General features: G+C 39.5%; 1 protein-coding gene across 8 annotated transcripts in view; it reads right to left on the bottom strand.

Annotated features, from left to right (window-relative positions):
• The window catches only part of ARHGEF28 (Rho guanine nucleotide exchange factor 28), a 136,388-nt gene that overhangs the window by 11,189 nt on the left and 106,043 nt on the right, over window positions 1-19,156 (bottom strand). For 5 of the 8 annotated variants that reach the window (XM_039320723.1, XM_039320722.1, XM_039320724.1 and 2 more), the window contains 9 exons: window positions 12,704-12,882; window positions 11,985-12,073; window positions 11,465-11,647; window positions 8,609-8,719; window positions 7,698-7,783; window positions 7,281-7,319; window positions 7,133-7,180; window positions 5,255-5,731; window positions 3,845-4,139 (listed from right to left, as the gene is read on the bottom strand). In XM_039320723.1, the coding sequence (XP_039176657.1) occupies window positions 3,845-4,139; window positions 5,255-5,731; window positions 7,133-7,180; window positions 7,281-7,319; window positions 7,698-7,783; window positions 8,609-8,719; window positions 11,465-11,647; window positions 11,985-12,073; window positions 12,704-12,882 (1,507 nt within the window). Of the gene's footprint in view, window positions 1-3,844; window positions 4,140-5,254; window positions 5,732-7,132; window positions 7,181-7,278; window positions 7,320-7,696; window positions 7,784-8,604; window positions 8,720-11,464; window positions 11,648-11,984; window positions 12,074-12,703; window positions 12,883-19,156 lie in introns of those variants that run through there. The other 3 variants (XM_039320726.1, XR_005553877.1, XM_039320728.1) reach the window with 3 other exon arrangements.

The following is a 19,156-nucleotide window of genomic DNA, read 5'->3' on the forward strand; positions in this document are numbered from 1 at the left end:
ATGAGAAAGACAGAAACATATTTTGGAGGAAACCAGATGGTCACTCAAATCAAAGCACATTGAAGAAAATATTAGAATTCATACCAGTATGTATGGATTTCATAGAAGAAAACTCCTCCAGAAAAAAATTACTTATATGGCACATACATATATGCTTATTTGAGTTTCCAAAGCAAATGTATCTATTTTGTGTGAGTTGCAGGGTGAAAGGAACAGTTTTCTCCCCATTCTGGATCACAGCTCAAAACACTCTGGCAATCTAGTTGCATATAAGATATAGGACTGACATCAGATAAACCCAGAAGTTATCATTTTATCTTTACAAGATAAACTTTTTGTATATTGTTTATATCACGTATTCCCCCTATATACCAAACAGAATATTTTTCTAAAAGCTGTGTAAATCCACACATTTAAATCTTACAGAAAACATTATCAAAATTAATAACTTTATATTAAAAAATAAATATTCTGGAAAAGACCCTCTGCTATGAAATAATAATAATCTTGCAACATGAACTTTATTATTTTGAAATATACTGCACATTAGGAGTGCTTGTTGCAAAATATAAGGGAAAATATGGTTCTTTAAGAGTAATTGTAGTTCTTTCCCAACATTGTTTAAAATAAAATGTCAATACTAGACTGCCCTAAGGCACACAGAAAATTACAAATCTGTTCAAGAAGCAATTTTTAGTATTTGGAATTGCACCTTCTCTTCATGAAGTAAACATTAAAAAGCTCATCAGTTGCCTTGCTACTGAACTATTTTGCTGAATGTTAAATACAGAAATTGCTCAATTACCACAGAAATTCAATGCAGTAATTTGTATTAGCTGAAATTAAAAAATAGGTGAGCTGAAATCACCTATTAGGATGGAAGTTTTGAACATGCTGGATTTTGCTAAATATCCCTTGTGGCCCAACAGCTACAGAGACCAAAAAGAGCTACAGAAGTTTCTCCTGTGCCAACTCCTAGTTCAGTGTTTCTCAACCTTGACAATTTTAAGGCATGTGGACTTCAACTCCCAGAATTCCACAGCCAGCAATGCTGGCTGTGGAATTCTGGGAGTTGAAGTCCACATGCCTTAAAATTGTCAAGGTTGAGAAACACTGTTCTAGTTGAAGTCTCTCAGCTGTTGCCCACTTCTGAAACAAAGTTCTGTGATGCCACCAATTTCCTCCTATCCTATTCTGAAGTCGAACACATTTCAAGATGAGCACATTTCAAGCATTTTTATGAATCATGCAAGGGATTCTTTGTCCATTATTTTATGAATTATCTATAACCAAAAGCCATAGCTTCCCAATCTAAAGTAAGGAAAATGGGAATTTCAGGATTTCAGTTTGATTATTCTTTTAAGTGCTAACGTTTTCTTGAGTTACAGTTACTTGCTAACGTGAATAAAAACTTCTGTTAACTCACCATTTGGGCATATGTATAAGAAAAAGGAAAAAGTGAAAGACTTCAGGCAGTCAAATTTAGGATCCCATTAAAAATATTTGCGGGAGACTAAATTTAGCTCCGGGTTCATGAATTATATTTTATTTATTTATCAAAGACAAATGTGCCATTTATAATAAATAACTATTATTGTACTTCAAGAGCTATTCTTTCAGCAATTTAAAAATATCAATTTCCACTTTGCTTAACTATGCATAAGCTATATAATTTTCTGTACATCTCTTTATTACTGTAAATAACCAGTCACCCTATTGAGCATTTAACTGGGTTTCATTGAACACAACATTTAAAACCCAAAGATGTAAACTTTCATTTCCTTCCTATTCCAATTAATCAAACAACTGGCTATTAATCTACATAAAAGAAGACAATGATAGCTTAGCATGAATGTAATTTCTTTCAATCATTTTCTTTCTGCTTTTAAGTTAAGTGACAGACCTTTTGTTACAAAGCCTGTAATATCTAGTATTGAGTTTTACCATTTGTAGGAACTTGCCTCAAGGCCATTTGTAAAGCATATGCACGGAAACCAACAATTTCCAATTATGTGAACAGCAACCTTTAAATTCTCAATTAAACAAATCTATATATGCATATAATGGAGCAAATAAACTGTCCCCACTTGTAAACATTTGCATTTTCTTACAAGTTTCTCAGAACTAATATTTCTGGGGAAAGCAGAATATTTATGAGATTACACGGTATAACAGGGGTCTCCAACCTTGGCAACTTTAAGACTTGTGGACTTCAACTCCCAGAATTCCTTTGCTTTTCTGGCTGAGGAATTCTGGGAGTTGAAGTCCACAAGTATTAAAGTTGCCAAGGTTGAGGACCCCTGAAGTAGAACATATCTGGTACTCCGTAAAATCTGAAAAGCATTAAACATTTTAAATGTATCTAATCTCATTATTTTATTTTATTTGCTAAATCGTTTAATACTGTATATACATATGACACTCTTTTAGATTTGATGTCCTTATAAACATCAAATCTAAATGAAAGTCTATAAGAGATCCTAAATTATTATAGTCTGTTCTGATAATACATTCATTGTAACTTTCTAGAAATAAAACAGGAATCCAGTGGAATCAATAATTATGATACCCATCATACTGTCACTCTGACAATAACAGCTAGTTGTATTTAAAACAGTGAAAAAGAAAAAGAAAAAAGACCTCCAACATAATAATTCTAATATAATTGTTAAAGAACCATTTTGTGATTTGCATCCAAAATTTCACATGCTGGAAAATGTGTTATATAACTGAAGGTAACTATGCACAGAACTAATACACATAATGCAACATGAATCCAAAGATTTTTAAGGCCTAGATATCATAATTCTTGCATGATTCCTCAGGCTCCTTAGGAGTAAGAGGAGGACAAAAATACCCTGAAACAATATCTAATTTCAGTGTTCCATTCTTAATCAAACTTACTGAAATTGTCATGTTTATCCATAACTTATACTATGGCTTTAATAAGTTGAATCAAAGTATTGGCTTTGATACATGTAGAAGAATGACACTACTGAATATAACCCCAAAAAATTTTCTGTGTTCCCCAAAAACGAGTAGGTTAAAAATGAAGACCTTACACTTTTTCCAAAATGTTGTCACTGCTCTTATATTAGAAATAAAATATAGCAACATATTATAGCAATAGCACTTAAAGTTATATAGCGCCCCTTAGTGCTTTATAGCACTTTCTAGGTGGTTTACAATGTCAGCATATTGCCCCAACAATCTGGATCCTTATTTTATCGACCTCATAAGAATGCAAAGCTGAATCAGCCTTGAGCCTGTCAAGATCAAACTCCTGTATAGGCAAAGTTAGCCTGCAATACTGCATTCTAGCCACTATGCCAGTACACTTTCTGAATCTGAAAGTTGACTTTGGTTACATGTGCAGCTTTGCATTTGATTTCAGATTTTATCATCTTGAACCTATTTTCCAAAGTTGTTTTGTGATTGGAAAACCGTAGCAAGCACATATTTGCAATACCTCATCTGTGCTACACTATACATAGCAAAATATCCAAAGCCAGGTCCTCACATCCTATAATTTGCTACTATATATACACAGCTGAGATATTGACTAGTATGGGTTTACTAGACCATCACGAGGGGAAATTGGGTGAATCAATATTCCAAACCTTAAAAACAAGCTGCTTTCATATTTGTTTCTGTTTTGTATCTGGTTCTGGTTGGGTGAAGGAAGATGCATCCAATTTTCATCTTAAAAAAAGATATTTTTCATATTTTCCCTGATCTTAATAGTAGATTTAAAGATTTCAATAAATAAGAATACTTAGAAAAAAACAGACTTTACTTTTTCTGTATGTTATTTACTAGATGTATGTATTGAATTATAACTTACGATTGTTACAAGCATCTGAATGATTCGTGTTGGAAGAAGTCTGATGGCGGGGTCCTGTCGATTTCGAGAGATCAGCAGTGCATGTTTGCTGACAAGAAATATCCATGTTGAAGTTGGCCTGATTTTCAGTTCTCCTTGGTAACTCTGAATCTGTTAAATTTACACTATGCCCACAGTCTTGGTAAGCTAGAGAATTTGATCTGTTGAGGTGATTTAATGACAGCTGTACTAGGGTTTCTTTTATGATGGCTGAATTCTCACCACAAAAACTGTCCAAATGAAGAGGTCCCATTATCTGTACATAAAAATACAAAAGGAAGTCTAAGCGGGCAAAATCTTCACCATTTCCTGCCACCATAAATCTCTTGTCCTGTATCTTGAAATAATTAAGCAGCTTTGAACGACAAATAAAAATAAAAAAAACCTCAACTTATTCATCTGTTGCCAAGATGAGAATCAAGAGTAGGGTAGCAAGTTCATGCAATGCACAATTTGTGGAAAAAATAATAATTTAACACTTAAACAAATTCACCTGATGAAGGAAGGGAGAGAGGACGGGAGGGAAGACGGGAGTGGAGGGGGCATATTTTGGAATAGTTTTTTTTTCTCCTCTTAAAAATATGTGCTATATTTTTCTCCAAGTGAGCACTAGAATAGACTGCTATCACTTGTCTATGTTTTGTCTGCTGTTTAAAAAGAAGCTAATTTTTAGATTATCCTGCTTCTCACATTATATAACCTGTAAATGACACCTGTAAATGATAAAGCACGATACTTAAATTATAGTCCATAAACTACAAAAACTCTAAAACAACAAATTTTACTATCTTCATTCCACTGGCTGACACTTCCTGACACTGGATAGATAGAGAAATCCTAATAATCTAAGTGGCACTCCTCACTTCCCACTGCATATTATAGAAAAGACCCCCAAAGGCCCATTCAGAGTGAGGACTTCATGCATTTCTCTATTGTATTGTACTCTAAATATAAGGTCCTTGTTTTCCCTCCATGGTACTCCACTGTCAACGGCTTCCTTCGCATCTTTTCAATTCCTAGATCTTCCTGATCATCCTGAATTATCTATTAGAATGGTACAATGGTTTTTCAATGGTAATGCCTGAAGTTTGGTACTGCTAGTAAATAGTAGTATGAATGCTTGAAGCTTAAAGCAATCACTATAAATTATTAAGCTCATCCCAAATTATTTATCTCCCATCAATCTTTATCTCTTTTTTTCTCTCAGTAATATAATTAAGGTAGAGATTCAGATCTTATCTCAGCCATAAACTCAATGGGTTCTTTAATAGTCCTAAGTCTCATGTGTTAGCTCATCAAACTGGACTACCTCAGGTGGGGCTTGACGGAGATTAATCACCAAATTCAGTAATGTTTGGAAATGCTGCATACCTCGTTGTTTCCCGATGAGATGACTGCTGGCAAATTGCTTTGATGGTTGTGTTTCCAGTGGTGCAGAATCTTTTGCTGCAACCTGACAGTTTCCCGTTCCTTCTCCACCATCCTTTGACTTTCCTGGAGTCTGTCTAGGTTCTGTTGGTAATCTTGCAGATGGCTATCCAGCTCTTCACGGTTTTTGCAAATCAACTCTTCTTGGCTACAGCACTCTTTCTCCTTCTCCAGCAACCTGCTCTCTCTTGTCTCATGCACCTGTTGCTGCTGCTCACACTCACGGTGCCATCGTTGCTGCTCTTGCTGAAACTGCTGCTGGAGTTTATGAATATTTGCGAATTCCCCTTTTAAGTTTCTGTGTTTTTCTTGTTCGAGAAAGAAAGTGCTCCGTGGGCTGTGGCTCAAGCTACATCTTTCATGTTCCTGCAGAAGCAGCTTATTGATCTCAATGTGAGTGTCCTGGATAGTCAAGGCTGCCTTTTCATCAAAACAAAATGCAGCAACAATTTGTTTCAGTTATTCTATTCATTTTATAAAATATCAAAACATTAAATGCATAATAGCCGTAAAAAGAAAATTCCACATGGAAGTCTAAGATAATGTTTGTTGTTTTTTTTATTTAACATACTGTTTCCATTTTCAGATAATAACATGTGTTCATTTTCTGCACTAATTCTTTGATTAACGTTATGGGTTTTGGCTCACTATACCTTACAATTTTACAAATTCTGGCTTATCTGGAAATAAAGATATTCTTAAATGAGACAGGAAGTGCTTTGAACAGAGGTCTCAATATATATATCCTAGATGTAATCTCCTTCACCTTTTACAATAAAAATGTAGGTTGGGGATCACATTATGTGAAGGATGCTTGCACCCATATGCACTTGCCTAAGTGCTAAGATCAGGACATTAACATTCGGACAATCTAGTTAAAACTGTGAGAATTGTACAGATTATAGACATACGGACCTTTCCAAACAGCCCCATTCAGAGCGACAAATAGAGAATGATTGTTAGTGGCTGCAGATGAGCTCTGAAAATGTTTTATTCCCCAAACCACAATTCAATAATGCCTATATTAGAACTGGGCCAAATTTCCAATCAAACAAATTTCTGTATGATTGCCAGGAATAGCAAATTACTTAATGCCCAAGAATCAAACTCCTAACAGTGAAAAATCCTGGAAGTTTGCTCATTATCCCACCATTTCAGCCAGCTTTAACAAAGGTGTCCTATAATTTGATATTGCAGGTTTTGGGGATTCACGGTTATCTTTGATCATTCTTTCTGTTCACATGAGATGAATTTGCTTGGCTCAAATTTAAGTATGCTTAATTTTATAATCCTGAATTACATTTTATAGAATGTTTTTTCTTTATAATCTTATTGCATATTTTTATTTTCATATAGACAATAAATACATGCACGATGTTTAATATCTATTCAGAATGTTCTGTAAACATTCTTCAAGGAGAACCCATTAACTTCAGACTTTAGAGTTCTAGTAGAGACAATTCGGGGCCTGTCACCTCAGTCATGGTCAATCAACCATGTACTTTAGGATAAAATAGATGCTACATTTAAATTATATTAATGTTTTCCCCAAATGTGATATCAAAAAACAAAAACAGCACAAAAAGACAATCGATGCCGGTGCAGACTGTTTCTACTAAATACTAACTCCTAACTAATCCACTGTATGGTAGCTTACAACCCTTTGTAGTTAACAAACTATTTTTTTCAAAGAATAGGATAATGTTCAGAGAAGATTTTTATAAAGAGGCCACTAAACTGTTAACAGTGCTTTGAAAATCGGAAAAGCTGTTTGAATGTACAATTTACAAAAATCAATTAAATTCACAAAGCAATAATCACCTGAATGCTGTATAAGAGCCGTGTTAAATTCTGGATAGTCTGCACAACCTAAGGAAAAAGGAAACATTGAGGATGAGATAGGAATTACAAAACACAATAAACTTAGAGTAGGGAATATTAATAGATCACTGTAAGAGAACCATCTTACCTCAGTTTGTGCAGAAGCAGAAAAGCAGGCATTTTCTTCCTACAAACATATAATTACATTAGACTATTTGTGGCACTGTACTGCCATCTTCTGGTCTGCCTAGGAAATTATTTTAAACTTTTGCAAATATGGTGTAGTACAGGGGTGTCAAACTGCCGGCCAAAGGGCCGGACACATCACTGGGAAACCGCGCCCACCCCATTGCTCCGTTGCACGATGTCATGTGACATCACGAGTTTGACATGTCTGATATAGTACGTCATGCTCTTGATATTAAGCAGCTATTTAATGGCAGCGTTGAGGGGGAAAAGGCATAAAGACTAGATAAAGTGAAAGTACAGACAAAAACAGAATAGGAAAAAGATTAAATTCAATGCCTAGATAATGCCATGCAATGTGCATATGAATGTACAATACCTGGTCTAGTATATCCATTTCTGCTACACTGTTTTCATCGTGCGTATCAGAATTACAAGTTTCTTTCTCTACCTTCAGTTCTGTACCTAGAGATTAATGCCAACAGGAAAAATAAGACTTAGAATCGAACATTTAAATGCATGTCTCTCTTTAATTATTTTGGATTCGATATATTATTTCTAGCATTCCACTCACTTAGCTTTGTTTTTTTCCCTTTTGCTTACTTAGCTTTCTTCCTCTCTCTTGTTCTTTTTTCTTGTTCTTTTTCGACCCTTTATTTCCTGAGATTTTCCCCATGTCTAATTTCTGTCAGAACTTTTATTTTAACTGGTACTGGAGAACCATCAACCATCATCAGTGTAGTTTTGTGGAAAGTCTAAGTTTTGAAGACCTACTTCACCTTGCTTTCAAAAATTTTAAAGTTAGTGCTTCCATTCTCCATTCCATGCTAAGAATCAAACAAAATTGTACCTTTGTTCTACTTTTTTTCCACTGGAGTATTGCTATAATATAGAAGTGTCCTTTTTGTTACAGAAAAATAATTGCAATATCACACTATCAATACAACAAATATGTTTAAAATTTCAAGGACAGATTAATTTTTTTCAACCTATCTCCAAGCATATGAGTAAACATGGCATATAATCAATCATTATCACAGATTAATAGATCTCCATTTTTGCAATAATAATAATAAGTATTGAATTGATGGCCATTTCACAGTTTATAGGGCTTCATATTAGCACATACCTGATTGAAACATTTATGTCAGGAATGCGAGTACCAATGACGTATCTATTTTTTCTAGGAAATATCTTCATATTTTATATTTTTTATATTTTTGTATTTTGAAACAATCATGGTAAATATATCTAAGCAGTGGACGATTAAAAATATTAGTTCTTACTAACAATCAGTGAAAGGTTCACACACTTCAGTTTCACTAAGACTTGTCAAACATGAGTCACCAACACTCTCTTCCTTTGAGTGCAATAATGCTACTGTTGTATGAAGGTTTTCAGCTGCAACAAAAACAAATATTTAGATGTTTATTGTGTCTACAAAGTAAACAATAACTTTTATATCACTTATAAGAAAGGAGTAGAAAGAAGGCGAATGAGATTTTTATTGTGGTCAATGATCAAACTAACCAGTTAGATACATTATATAGATTATATATAATATGTCAAAATTTAGCTACACTTAAGGAAATAAAATTGTTTGAATCTGGAAGTAAAAAAATAATGACGCAAAACTGATCAGACTGACCAGGATATTTAATTAGTGGGGTTAACAGCTCAGAGCCAGTGTCAACGTAAAACAGACAGTATAATAAAACATGTTCAGTGGGTTCAATTACTACTTCACCACATGAGTCAAATCTAAATGTAAATGGGATGCCTCTGTATCTCCTAAGACCAATAATGGAAGTATGTTTAATTGTGCCAAGGTGTCTTCTTAGTTTGGGCATAGCAATTTGGTTCAGCTATCTGGCTGGTCTAAAAGGGTCCAATCTAAGTCGTTATCAGGACCAGAATTTTAGTCTTCCAAGCTTTCAGGAACATGCTGGAACCCATGCTCAGGGAACTTCTCTCTCTCTCTAGAATGTGTGCACTCAGCTGTTCTATGCATAATATTTATGTGGTGCCTGCTTGTGTGTGACTTTTAGTTGTTAACTGGGGTGCTGATGGCCAGCTATTAAGTTGTTGATTGTTGATTCCTTGTGCTGCCATGCCCTTGACTCTAAGTATCTAGTAAGCTGGTGATAAATCAGCACTCCTACTGACTGACAAGGGGCCAATTTCCCAGGCTTCAATCATTTCCCTGGCTATTTTTGTCTCTGTTTGGCCAACAATCTTAGGAGCTGTGAAATTGAATATATGTCCTTATTCATTGCAATGTGAGACTACCAATGAGTTGGGTCTTCTCATCTAATTGCTTGCTTGTGTTCTTGCAATCTGGCACTTAGCTTCCTCCCCGTCTGTCCTACATAGTCACAGAGGCAATCCAGGCAGGTAATCTGGTAAATTACATTAGAAATTTCTCCTACCTCCAAGCTATCTTTATAATGCATGATTTATAAGGGGTATAAGAGCTACTTCAAAACTTCTCTTTGGGGAGGGAATCATGTAAGGTACAATCTTCATCACAATTCCATCAAATAAAGTTCAACTGACTTAGGTCAGTGTATTTTTTTAAAAAAATATTAAAATTTAGCCTTGTAATATTAACATATCAAACATTAAACACCTAGAAATGTCTAAACATTCAAAGTTCCTAAAATATAAATAACACATTCAAAAAAGAGAGTGATAAGATACATCTTTACTTGTTGACTAAACTAAGCCACCCTGTCTTCAGTAGGGAAAGCCTTGGAAACCATGACCATCCCCATAGGAAGGCTTCCTGTGCAATGACTAGAACGCAAGCTGTAGGTTCCAGTAGGAACAACAAGATACTTTCTGACGAACTCTGAACTCACCCAGTTCCATATCAAAATAGAAATATCCAAGTCATTTGAACGTACATTGTTAGGATTTGAGATCATGAATCTAATTTGGCAGGTGTAAATATCAAAGACAGTCCTGATTCAAAGCAACTGCTTTCTAGGTTTACCTCCTATTAATCAGAATGTGGGGAGACAACATTACAACACCAGGAGAGAATAGCATGCCTGTTTATTTGAAGTAAATGTAATAATTAAAGTGGCTTAGAAATATTATTTTCTGTCATCTATAATTAAACAAGACTCTCAAGAAGCCTAATAATTTTCAGGTAATCAAAAGATGAATGTACACTAGAACATTCTAGTCTAGCTGGGCTTGTAGGAGGTATGTGAAGTATGAAGGATAGATTATTTCTAGAAGCAAATAGAATGACAGACCACAATGTACAAATATTTTTAAAGCAGTTTACAAATATGAATAAATGTGCCATCATCTAAAATATTTAGAGGTCCCTATGAAGATTATCCTAATTTATAATCTCAATACAAATGTAATCCAAAGGAAGACAAATGCATCTTTTATTGATTAGGAAATGTACTTGTCTAGCGGATGCATCACCAAGGATATAAGTTTGAGGGGGAAAAAGTTTAAATTCTTAGTTTGACTAAATCAGGTATCTCAAAGTTAATCTTGGGTTTCTTTGAGTATTATTTTCAGGTCCAAGGGCACAATAGTAAAATAATATTATTTTACTATCACATAAATAGACCTTTGTAGGTCTTAATTTGGAATATGTTCTTTCTCTTCTCTTTTTTTTAGATAAACAAATTAATAAGGCTTTTGAGTTCCCTTGAAGGGGCTCAAAAAGGGTCACAGGGCACATAGAGCCTATGGGTTCTGAATTTCAGACAGAAAGCCATGGAGAGCAATGCAGTAGTCAAAGCCTAAACTGGTTTCACCAGCATAGACCTAGAGTCACTTACAGAGTTTCCTAGTTAATAAAAAATCCTTTTAAGAGTTCTATACAATAAGGTTTAAAGAAAACCATGCTATTTTCCATAGTGACTGTCTCATTCAGAACAAGACAGTCTGGGTTGACAGATTCCTCAGTGACTTTGGAAGTGCCCACTCAAAAACTTGGTGAAGTTAGAAAGTTAGAATTACCTTGAATCTACTATGATCACAGTTGGGGAGAATTCTGAGTGCCTGCTTTCAAACTTTTTAAACCTGAAATTAATTAAAATACTAAGATGTGTGACAAGGGGCAAAGGGGAGGAGATGTCCTTGGAAAGAATACTTTTTATGTAGACACAGACTTACCTTCTTTAAGAGCTGCCGCCAGAAGTGAAGCCACTTGAGGAGTTTCTCCAGAATCCGGTTTAATAAGTAGATGTGGTTCTGCATGAACTTCTTCAAAACCACTCATATTTCCAAGTCTTGCATAGATATTAAGCTTATCTTCTAAGTAGTTACAGATCTGCTGGTCTTGATTATTCAAGAGTACTATACCAAAAAAAATCATGCACTATTAAGATTAAAAGCTACGGTGATTGTAATTATTACTTATTTATGCTGGAACCATAATTATCCACATTATTATTTTTTCATTTTAAAATTTGGTCTTTTTATTATGAATTGCATGCAATCCCACCTAGTGAAGCCACCACATACACATTATAGTTACTTCACAATGAGGAAACAGCGCTGGCTAGGAAATCCAAATGCACAGACATGTTTATAAAAATGTCTAAAGGAGGAAGGGACATTCTTTCTTAAGACTATGTCCACTCTAATGGATGAACATATTAATTTTAAAGTGCCAAAAAACATTATACTATACCTTGACATTTTTGAATTTTTGCCGCTCTGGCTTCAGTTATTTTTCGGTCTTCATCAGAATCACCTATTTTGCCTTCTTCTTCCGGACAACTTCAGTAATTCCATATAAGCAAAACAGATTAAAGCAATCTTACCTTTTTTCATAAGACATTATAAGAATCCATTTGGAAATGTCAACTTCAGTCATACTAATTTAATAGACTTAATATAAAGGGGTTATTGTAGAGATATTTATAATTTAATGAGGTTAACAGATATATATTCTTTCCACATTTTGTCCACTGATTAAGAAATATTGAACAGAAATAAAGATTGCATTTAAGCAGTTGGCTACCATCTACTTTAAAAAGCAGGCTGGACATGACATCATAAATGAAATGCTTACTAATGACACTAAACTGCAACAAAGATGGTGCCTTAGTATTCCTGTCCTCCCTAGCAGAACAGTTTCTTTGCAAGTCAGATCCCAATTCATACTGCCATTTAGCTATCCCAAATAGCCTGCCTTGGGAAGACCTATGACTTTATTTTATGACAGCAAGAAGCAATATGAGTCCATTAGATCAAATCTCAGTGGATGTATCTTCAATTTTTTATATATTTCCAAGATTTGCCATATGATATATTGGTACGATGCAGTTTACAAGCATTTCTAAGGAAAAATTTTACATTAAAATAAAGAAAAAGTTAGCAAGCGATAACCAATGTTTCAGCATGTACCTTTCCACTGCCTCTTGAATCTGCCTCATCCAGTGACTGCGTTCCTCTTTGGAACTAGTATGAATTTCATACATCTCAGGTCCTGTGGAGGATGCACTGATCAAAAACATCCCTCTCTCTTCATTGGCTACCTCTCTGACGATAAGTTTCTGAAGAGCTATAACAGCAGGCTTCTGGTCCTATGCAAAAGAAATTGCAAATAACAGTATATTCCGAGTAAAAGCATCTGAGTGAAATTAAATCATTTCAGTGTAACACTAGGTCAGCTATTTCTGGAAGATTATTTTATTGTTGTATTTTATTTTATTATTATTTTTGCAAACAAAAGTAAATAATGTGAGAAAAAGCAAGCTTGTTCTTTCACTATAACAGGATTGAAAATATATACAAAGCATTATCCCTCATGTCAGCAGAAATCCAGCCTGATCAGGATGTATCAATTCAGTTAGAAATGTATTACTCTTTTTGCAAATCCTGCTGTTGAAAAGTTTATTATGTGCATTAAGTAACAAAATAGGTCTGTATGACTCTGAAACAGTCTGTAATGTTCCTCACTGAATAACACAGAAATTAAAGCAGGAGGATGAAAATGCTTCATGCTGTTAAATCTCATTCATTACCCAAGTTAATGGCTTAATCAGAATTTCATAAAATGTCTTATAGCACATAAAAAGTCCACCTGGTCCTGGTTATTGAATTTTAACATCTATATTGCTCCTTTTGCTTGTTCTTCGTTAATTGGTTTATTAGGAGCTTTCTTTTGTTCTTCTAAACACTTTCTAAGATGCATTGTGTCTAAATATCCCTCAGTCTGTACTGCATTTAAAATCTATCCATTATATCACCTGGAATAATGCTTAACATGTACGGGTTTGTTACATCCTACACACTGCAATATATAAGCTGCAATTTGAGGAAAGTTACAGGTTAACCTCAACTTATGACTATCAACTGTTCAAATTTATGAAAGATACCTTCTTATGACTTGGTTTTACAATTATTGTCATGCAGCACCATGCAATCATTTGAACAAAATTCAGGTGCTTGGCAATCTGCCCGCCCACAAAACCAATCTCAGGAATGCTACAGCAGCCCCCACTATTTAGTAAAAGTGTAATTATATTTTGCCTAACTTGCTATGAAATCATTATTATGAATCATTAAGGCAATTTTCAAATTCATTTATCATTTTAGAAATGGGGCGTTGTCTTACCTGAACGCCTTTTCTCAGCAGGATGATGTAGAGTCCAAATGGATGGGTTCTATGACGGCCTTCCTGCCTGGCAGACTGGGTAAAAACTTCGGCCACACCCCTTCCTTTGGGCGTGACCCCAGTTTTGACTTAGGCGAGAAACTTTGTTGGAATTAACATTGCAGCTCTTTATTATATCTTTATTATATCCCTGCCTAGACCTATCCTCTGGGTGGGCTTGGACTCTACATCATCCTGCTGAGAAAAGGCGTTCAGGTAAGACAACGCCCCTTCTCCAGCAGGATGACTGTAGAGTCCAAATGGATGGGACATACCAAAGCCCTCATGTCCCCCTGGGAGGGAATGTCTAGGCTACCGAACTCTGAGCAGATACGACCTGTTGAAGAACTCTTCTGCCAAAAGCCGCGTCTGCTGCTGCTAGGGAGTCTAAACGGTAATGTCGAATGAAAACCGAAGGTGAGGACCAGGTTGCGGCCCTGCAAATCTCTTCCACCGGAGCTTGCGTTAGCCACGCCGCAGATGTGGCTGCGCTCCGAGTTGAGTGGGCAGTCACCTGAGTGGGTGCTGGCAAATCCTGTGAGACGTAGGTCTGCGCTATGCAGGCTCTGATCCACCTGCCTATGGTGGAAGAAGATACCTTCTTTCCCATAGTTGATGGTTGAAAGGACACAAATAATGCTTCAGTCTTTCGGAAAGCCGAGGTGCGTTTCACGTAGAAACACAGTGCTCTCCGTACGTCTAGCTTGTGCCATCTGTGTTCTAGCCTATGTTTGGGTCTTGGACAGAAATCAGGAAGCGTAAGTTCCTGAGATCTGTGAAAGATGCTATTTACCTTCGGGATGAAGGTCGGGTCTGGTCTAAGAACGACCCTGTCTTTGAAAAAGGTACACAGATCCTTCCTTACTGACAGTGCTGCTAGTTCTGAGATTCTCCTTGCTGAAGTAATTGCCACAAGGAAAGCTACCTTCAGTGATAGGTGATGGAGTGAGCATGTTTCAAGAGGTTCGAAGGGTGCTGATGTCAAGGCTAGAAGGACCTTAGGCAGGTTCCAGGACGGGTACCTGTGTATGACTGGGGGCTTTGTGTTAGATGCCCCTTTTAAAAAGGCATTAATCGCTGGATGTTGTGCTAGGGAAGTTAAGTTGTCGCAGGAGAGTACAGTTGAGAGGGCCGATATCTGTCTGCGGATAGTATTGACTGACAGGCCCTTATTAAGACCCTCCAATAGGTAATCTAGGATATTGGGGATAGATACTGCGGTCGGGTCTAGGTGAAGCGAAGCGCACCACCTACAAAATCCCTTCCATGTAGCGTCGTAAATCCTATTAGTGGACGCTCTTCGTGATGCCTGTATGATCGATATCACCCCTGCAGAATAAGATTGTTTAGTTAAGCTTTGCCGCTCAAATGCCAAGCGGCTAGATGTAGCCACTGGGGGTCTGGGTGTACGAGCTTGCCCTGACTGAGTTTTACCCTGTCCGGGGGAATCCTCCACGGAGGTGATATCGAAAGGTCCACGAGGTCGGCAAACCACGGGCGCCGTGGCCAGTGAGGGGCAATGCAGACCATTTCTGCGCCCTCCACGATCATCTTGCGTATGGTTGCCGGTATTAGTGGCAGCGGTGGGAAGGCGTACAGGAGTTGCGCCGGCCACCGGCACCTGAGAGCATCCGTTCCCTCCGATCCCGGGGACGGGAATCTGGAGAAGAACCTGGGGAGTTGTGTGTTCTTGTGGTTGGCAAATAGATCTAGGTGCGGTTGTCCGAACCTCCGGGAGATCTCCTCGAAGAGAGCCGGGTCCAGACGCCATTCCGACTGGTCCACCTTGGCTCTGCTCAGGGAGTCTGCCTGGGTGTTTGTCTCCCCTGAGATGTGTTCCGCTCTGATGGAACTCACATTGGCTTCTGCCCACCGAGCCAGAGCCAATGCTTCTTTCATTAGTTCCACTGATCTCGTTCCTCCCTCCTTGTTTACATGTGCCTTGGCTGCTACGTTGTCTGTTAGTACGAGGACGTGCCTCCTCGTTACTAGGTGTGAGAAATGGCGGAGGGCCAGGTGTATGGCCCGGAGCTCTAGCCAGTTGATGCTGTGTGACAGGTCCTTCTGTCCCCACTGGCCCTGTGCTATCTGTGTTCCCAGGTGGGCTCCCCATCCGAACAGGCTCGCGTCTGTCGTGAGTGTGACCCTGTTCGGTTCCCTGAATATGCTCCCCTTGAGTGTCGTGGGGGATAGCCACCATTTTAGTGATTTCATCACCTGTGCTGGTACCAGCACACTCCTGTTGGAGGTGCTGAGGTTCCTCCTCTGGTAGGGTAGGAGGAACCACTGCAACTCCCTCGAGTGGAGCCTTGCCCATGGGATGATGCCCATGCAAGATATCATCTTCCCCAGGAGCTTCGAGAGTTGTAGCAAGGGCACTCTCCTGATCCTTTGAATTTGGTGGATTAGCTTGGATATGCTGATCAGTCGCTCCTGGGAAAGGAATACCCTGCACTGTGACGTGTCTATCACCGCGCCCAGGTGTTGCAGTCTCCTTGAGGGAATGAGGTGGCTCTTGTTTAGATTGACCGAGAATCCGTGCCCCTGTAGGGTTCGGATTGTGGTCTTGAGATCTGCCCTTGCTTGTTCCCGAGATCTGGACTGGATCAAGATGTCGTCCAGATAAAACTGGACGCGAACCGGGATCAACCTGAGATGGGCCGCTAGTACAGCTAAGATCTTTGTGAATACCCTTGGTGCTGACGACAGTCCGAAGGGTAATGCCCTGTATTGGTAATGTCGCCCCGCGTAGGTAAATCTGAGGAATTTCCGGTAGCTGGGGTGGATGGGGATGTGTAGGTACGCCTCTGTGAGATCTATTGAGGATAGTAGATCGTCTTCCCTGACGCTGGCTAGTATGGACTTTAGGGAGTGCATCTTGAACCTCCTGTACTTTATGAAATAGTTCAGGCCCTTCAGGTCCAAGATTGCTCTCCACCCTCCTGATGTCTTTGGGATAACGAAGAGGATAGAATAAAATCCTCTTCCTTCCTCTTCCTTTGGTACCTTCTCTATGGCTTGAATTGACAGGAGGTGAGCTATGGCCGAAGTTATCAGCCTTGTCTTGTGTACTCTTCTGGAGATGGGACATCTGATGAACCGGTTTGGAGGGGGAGAACAGAAGTCTAAGGTCAGGCCATGCCTGATCGTTTCCAGGACCCAGGCGTCGGTGGTGGTCTGTTCCCAGACCTCGGTGAAATTTCCTAACCGACCCCCGATGGGTGTATCCTGTTTGGCGTCACTTGGTACGCTTAAAGGATCTGCCTCCCGCTCCTCTATATGGGCGTCTGGACTGGAACTGGCCCCTGGCTCCCGGGCTTTGGCGATCCTGGGTTCGATCCTGTCTCGGGTAGAAGGATCGTGAGCCTCTGGGCCAGTCCCAGGATTGCCCTGATCGAAAGGGCTGCCTCCATTCCCAGGGGCTTCCTGGGCGGGAGCCCTGCCTCCGGAAGTCCTGACTGCCTCTCCTGTCTAACTTCTTTGATGGATGTACTAGGATTTTTTTCTTGTCTCTGCCTTCGCTGACATGTGGATCCAGAATGGAACCAAATAGGGCCTCTCCACTGTATTTGGACGTCGAGAGACGCCATTTGGACCTCAGGTCTGTCTTCCAGTTTTTGAGCCACAGTAGCCTACGCGAGGCCACTGTGGCCGCAATGGATCTTGCCGCATACTTTGTTGCGTACAGTGAAGCGTCAGACATGAACTGAGAGGCCGCGAGGAGTTTGGCCAATGTCTGGTGTACTCTGACCTGGTCTGGAGGCACCGTGCCCTGCAGTTCCCTCAGCCACATGATGCAGGCCCTCGCGAAGAATGATGATGAGGTGGCTGCTCTGGCCGCCCAGGCTGCAGCCATGTGGGAACGCCGGAAGGAGTGTTCAAATTTCTTCTCCTCAGGTTTCAAGACCTCCGCCATGTCTCCTGGAATCGCGGAGGTAGAGAATAATGAGATCAAGGGGTTATCTACAGTGGGAACCTCTAACATGTTAGAGAAGGAGGGAGATAGGTTGAAAAGCTTCCTCTCCGCGCTGTTAGGTGCCGGTGGGCTTGCAAGTGAGGACCATTGTTCCTCCAGCGTGGTCATGAAGACCTCCGCACATGGAATGTACTTGTCCTGTGGGACCTTTTTGGCAAATAGAGGGTTGGCCTCCTTGCTTGTCGATGGCCTCTCATCCTGTACTGATGTTAGGCTGACTGTGGAAACTGCCTTTATCAGGAGTGATTTTAGGAGCGCTGGGTTAAAGAGGCCAGAGCTCGTCTCCTGCTCAGGTGCGGTTTCCTCGTCCTCCGATAGGGGCATGTCTGACATGTCAAGATCTACTGAGTCACCCTCTCCTAGTTGAGAGGAAGATTCAGAGATGTTGGTAGGGGGTGGCCTAGCTCGTCCCTTACGGGGTGTGTGAAAGGCCACTTGCCCTTTGGAAGCCATGAATTGGGAGAATGCATCCTGCATGAATGCCTGAAATTGTGCCGACCATATGTTCTCCTGCGCTTTGTCGCTGGGGTGAGGCGCTGGAGTGTGGTCGGGTGAGGGAGAAGAAGCTGGTGAGGAGGGATTGGAGGAATCTAACTGTTCAGTTTCCCCAGGAGGAGACCAAGTCTTGAGCACTTCCTCGGCAGTAGGTTCTGTGCTGGGTGCCGCCACTGGGACAGGGGAAACCAAATTTGTCCCATTGGCATTGGTTCTCTGTGCCCTGCTAATTTGTCTTTCTAAAGCCAAATGTCTCCTCAAAGCCTCTCGCTCAGCCGTTTTAGACTGTCCCTTCTGAGTAAGGTGCTTTGTTTTAGCTTTCTTCTTCCCCCCCACCTCTGATTCAGAGGATCTGCGTTTTCGCTGCTGCTGTGGGGGGGACAAATGAGGGACCTGTGTGACTGAATACGAGACATTGTCTGCCATTGTGCCAGACACCCCGAGTAGGAAATGCCTGGGGTGGGGGAATGAGGTACGCAGATCAGAGGCAGATGCTTGGGACTGTGCCCTCCTCTGCCTATACAAACAATGGCCGGACAGACAGGATTCTTTGGACAGAAGATCCTGCCAGGCAGTGACTAAAGGCCACTATAGGAACAGTTAGGGAAAAATATTCCTCCTCACCTCCTCACCTAGTCCAGACAAGGTGCAGTTTATATCTCTCTCTCTCTCCCCCAGTCTGTGGCTGTGGCAACAGACGATAGGAAACGGTTCTTTTTGCTTTCCCTCT

Source organism: Crotalus tigris, unplaced genomic scaffold, assembly GCF_016545835.1.
Source record: "Crotalus tigris isolate CLP2741 ecotype Arizona unplaced genomic scaffold, ASM1654583v1 scf7180000023687.2574627, whole genome shotgun sequence".
Classification (NCBI taxonomy): Eukaryota; Metazoa; Chordata; class Lepidosauria; order Squamata; family Viperidae; genus Crotalus; species Crotalus tigris.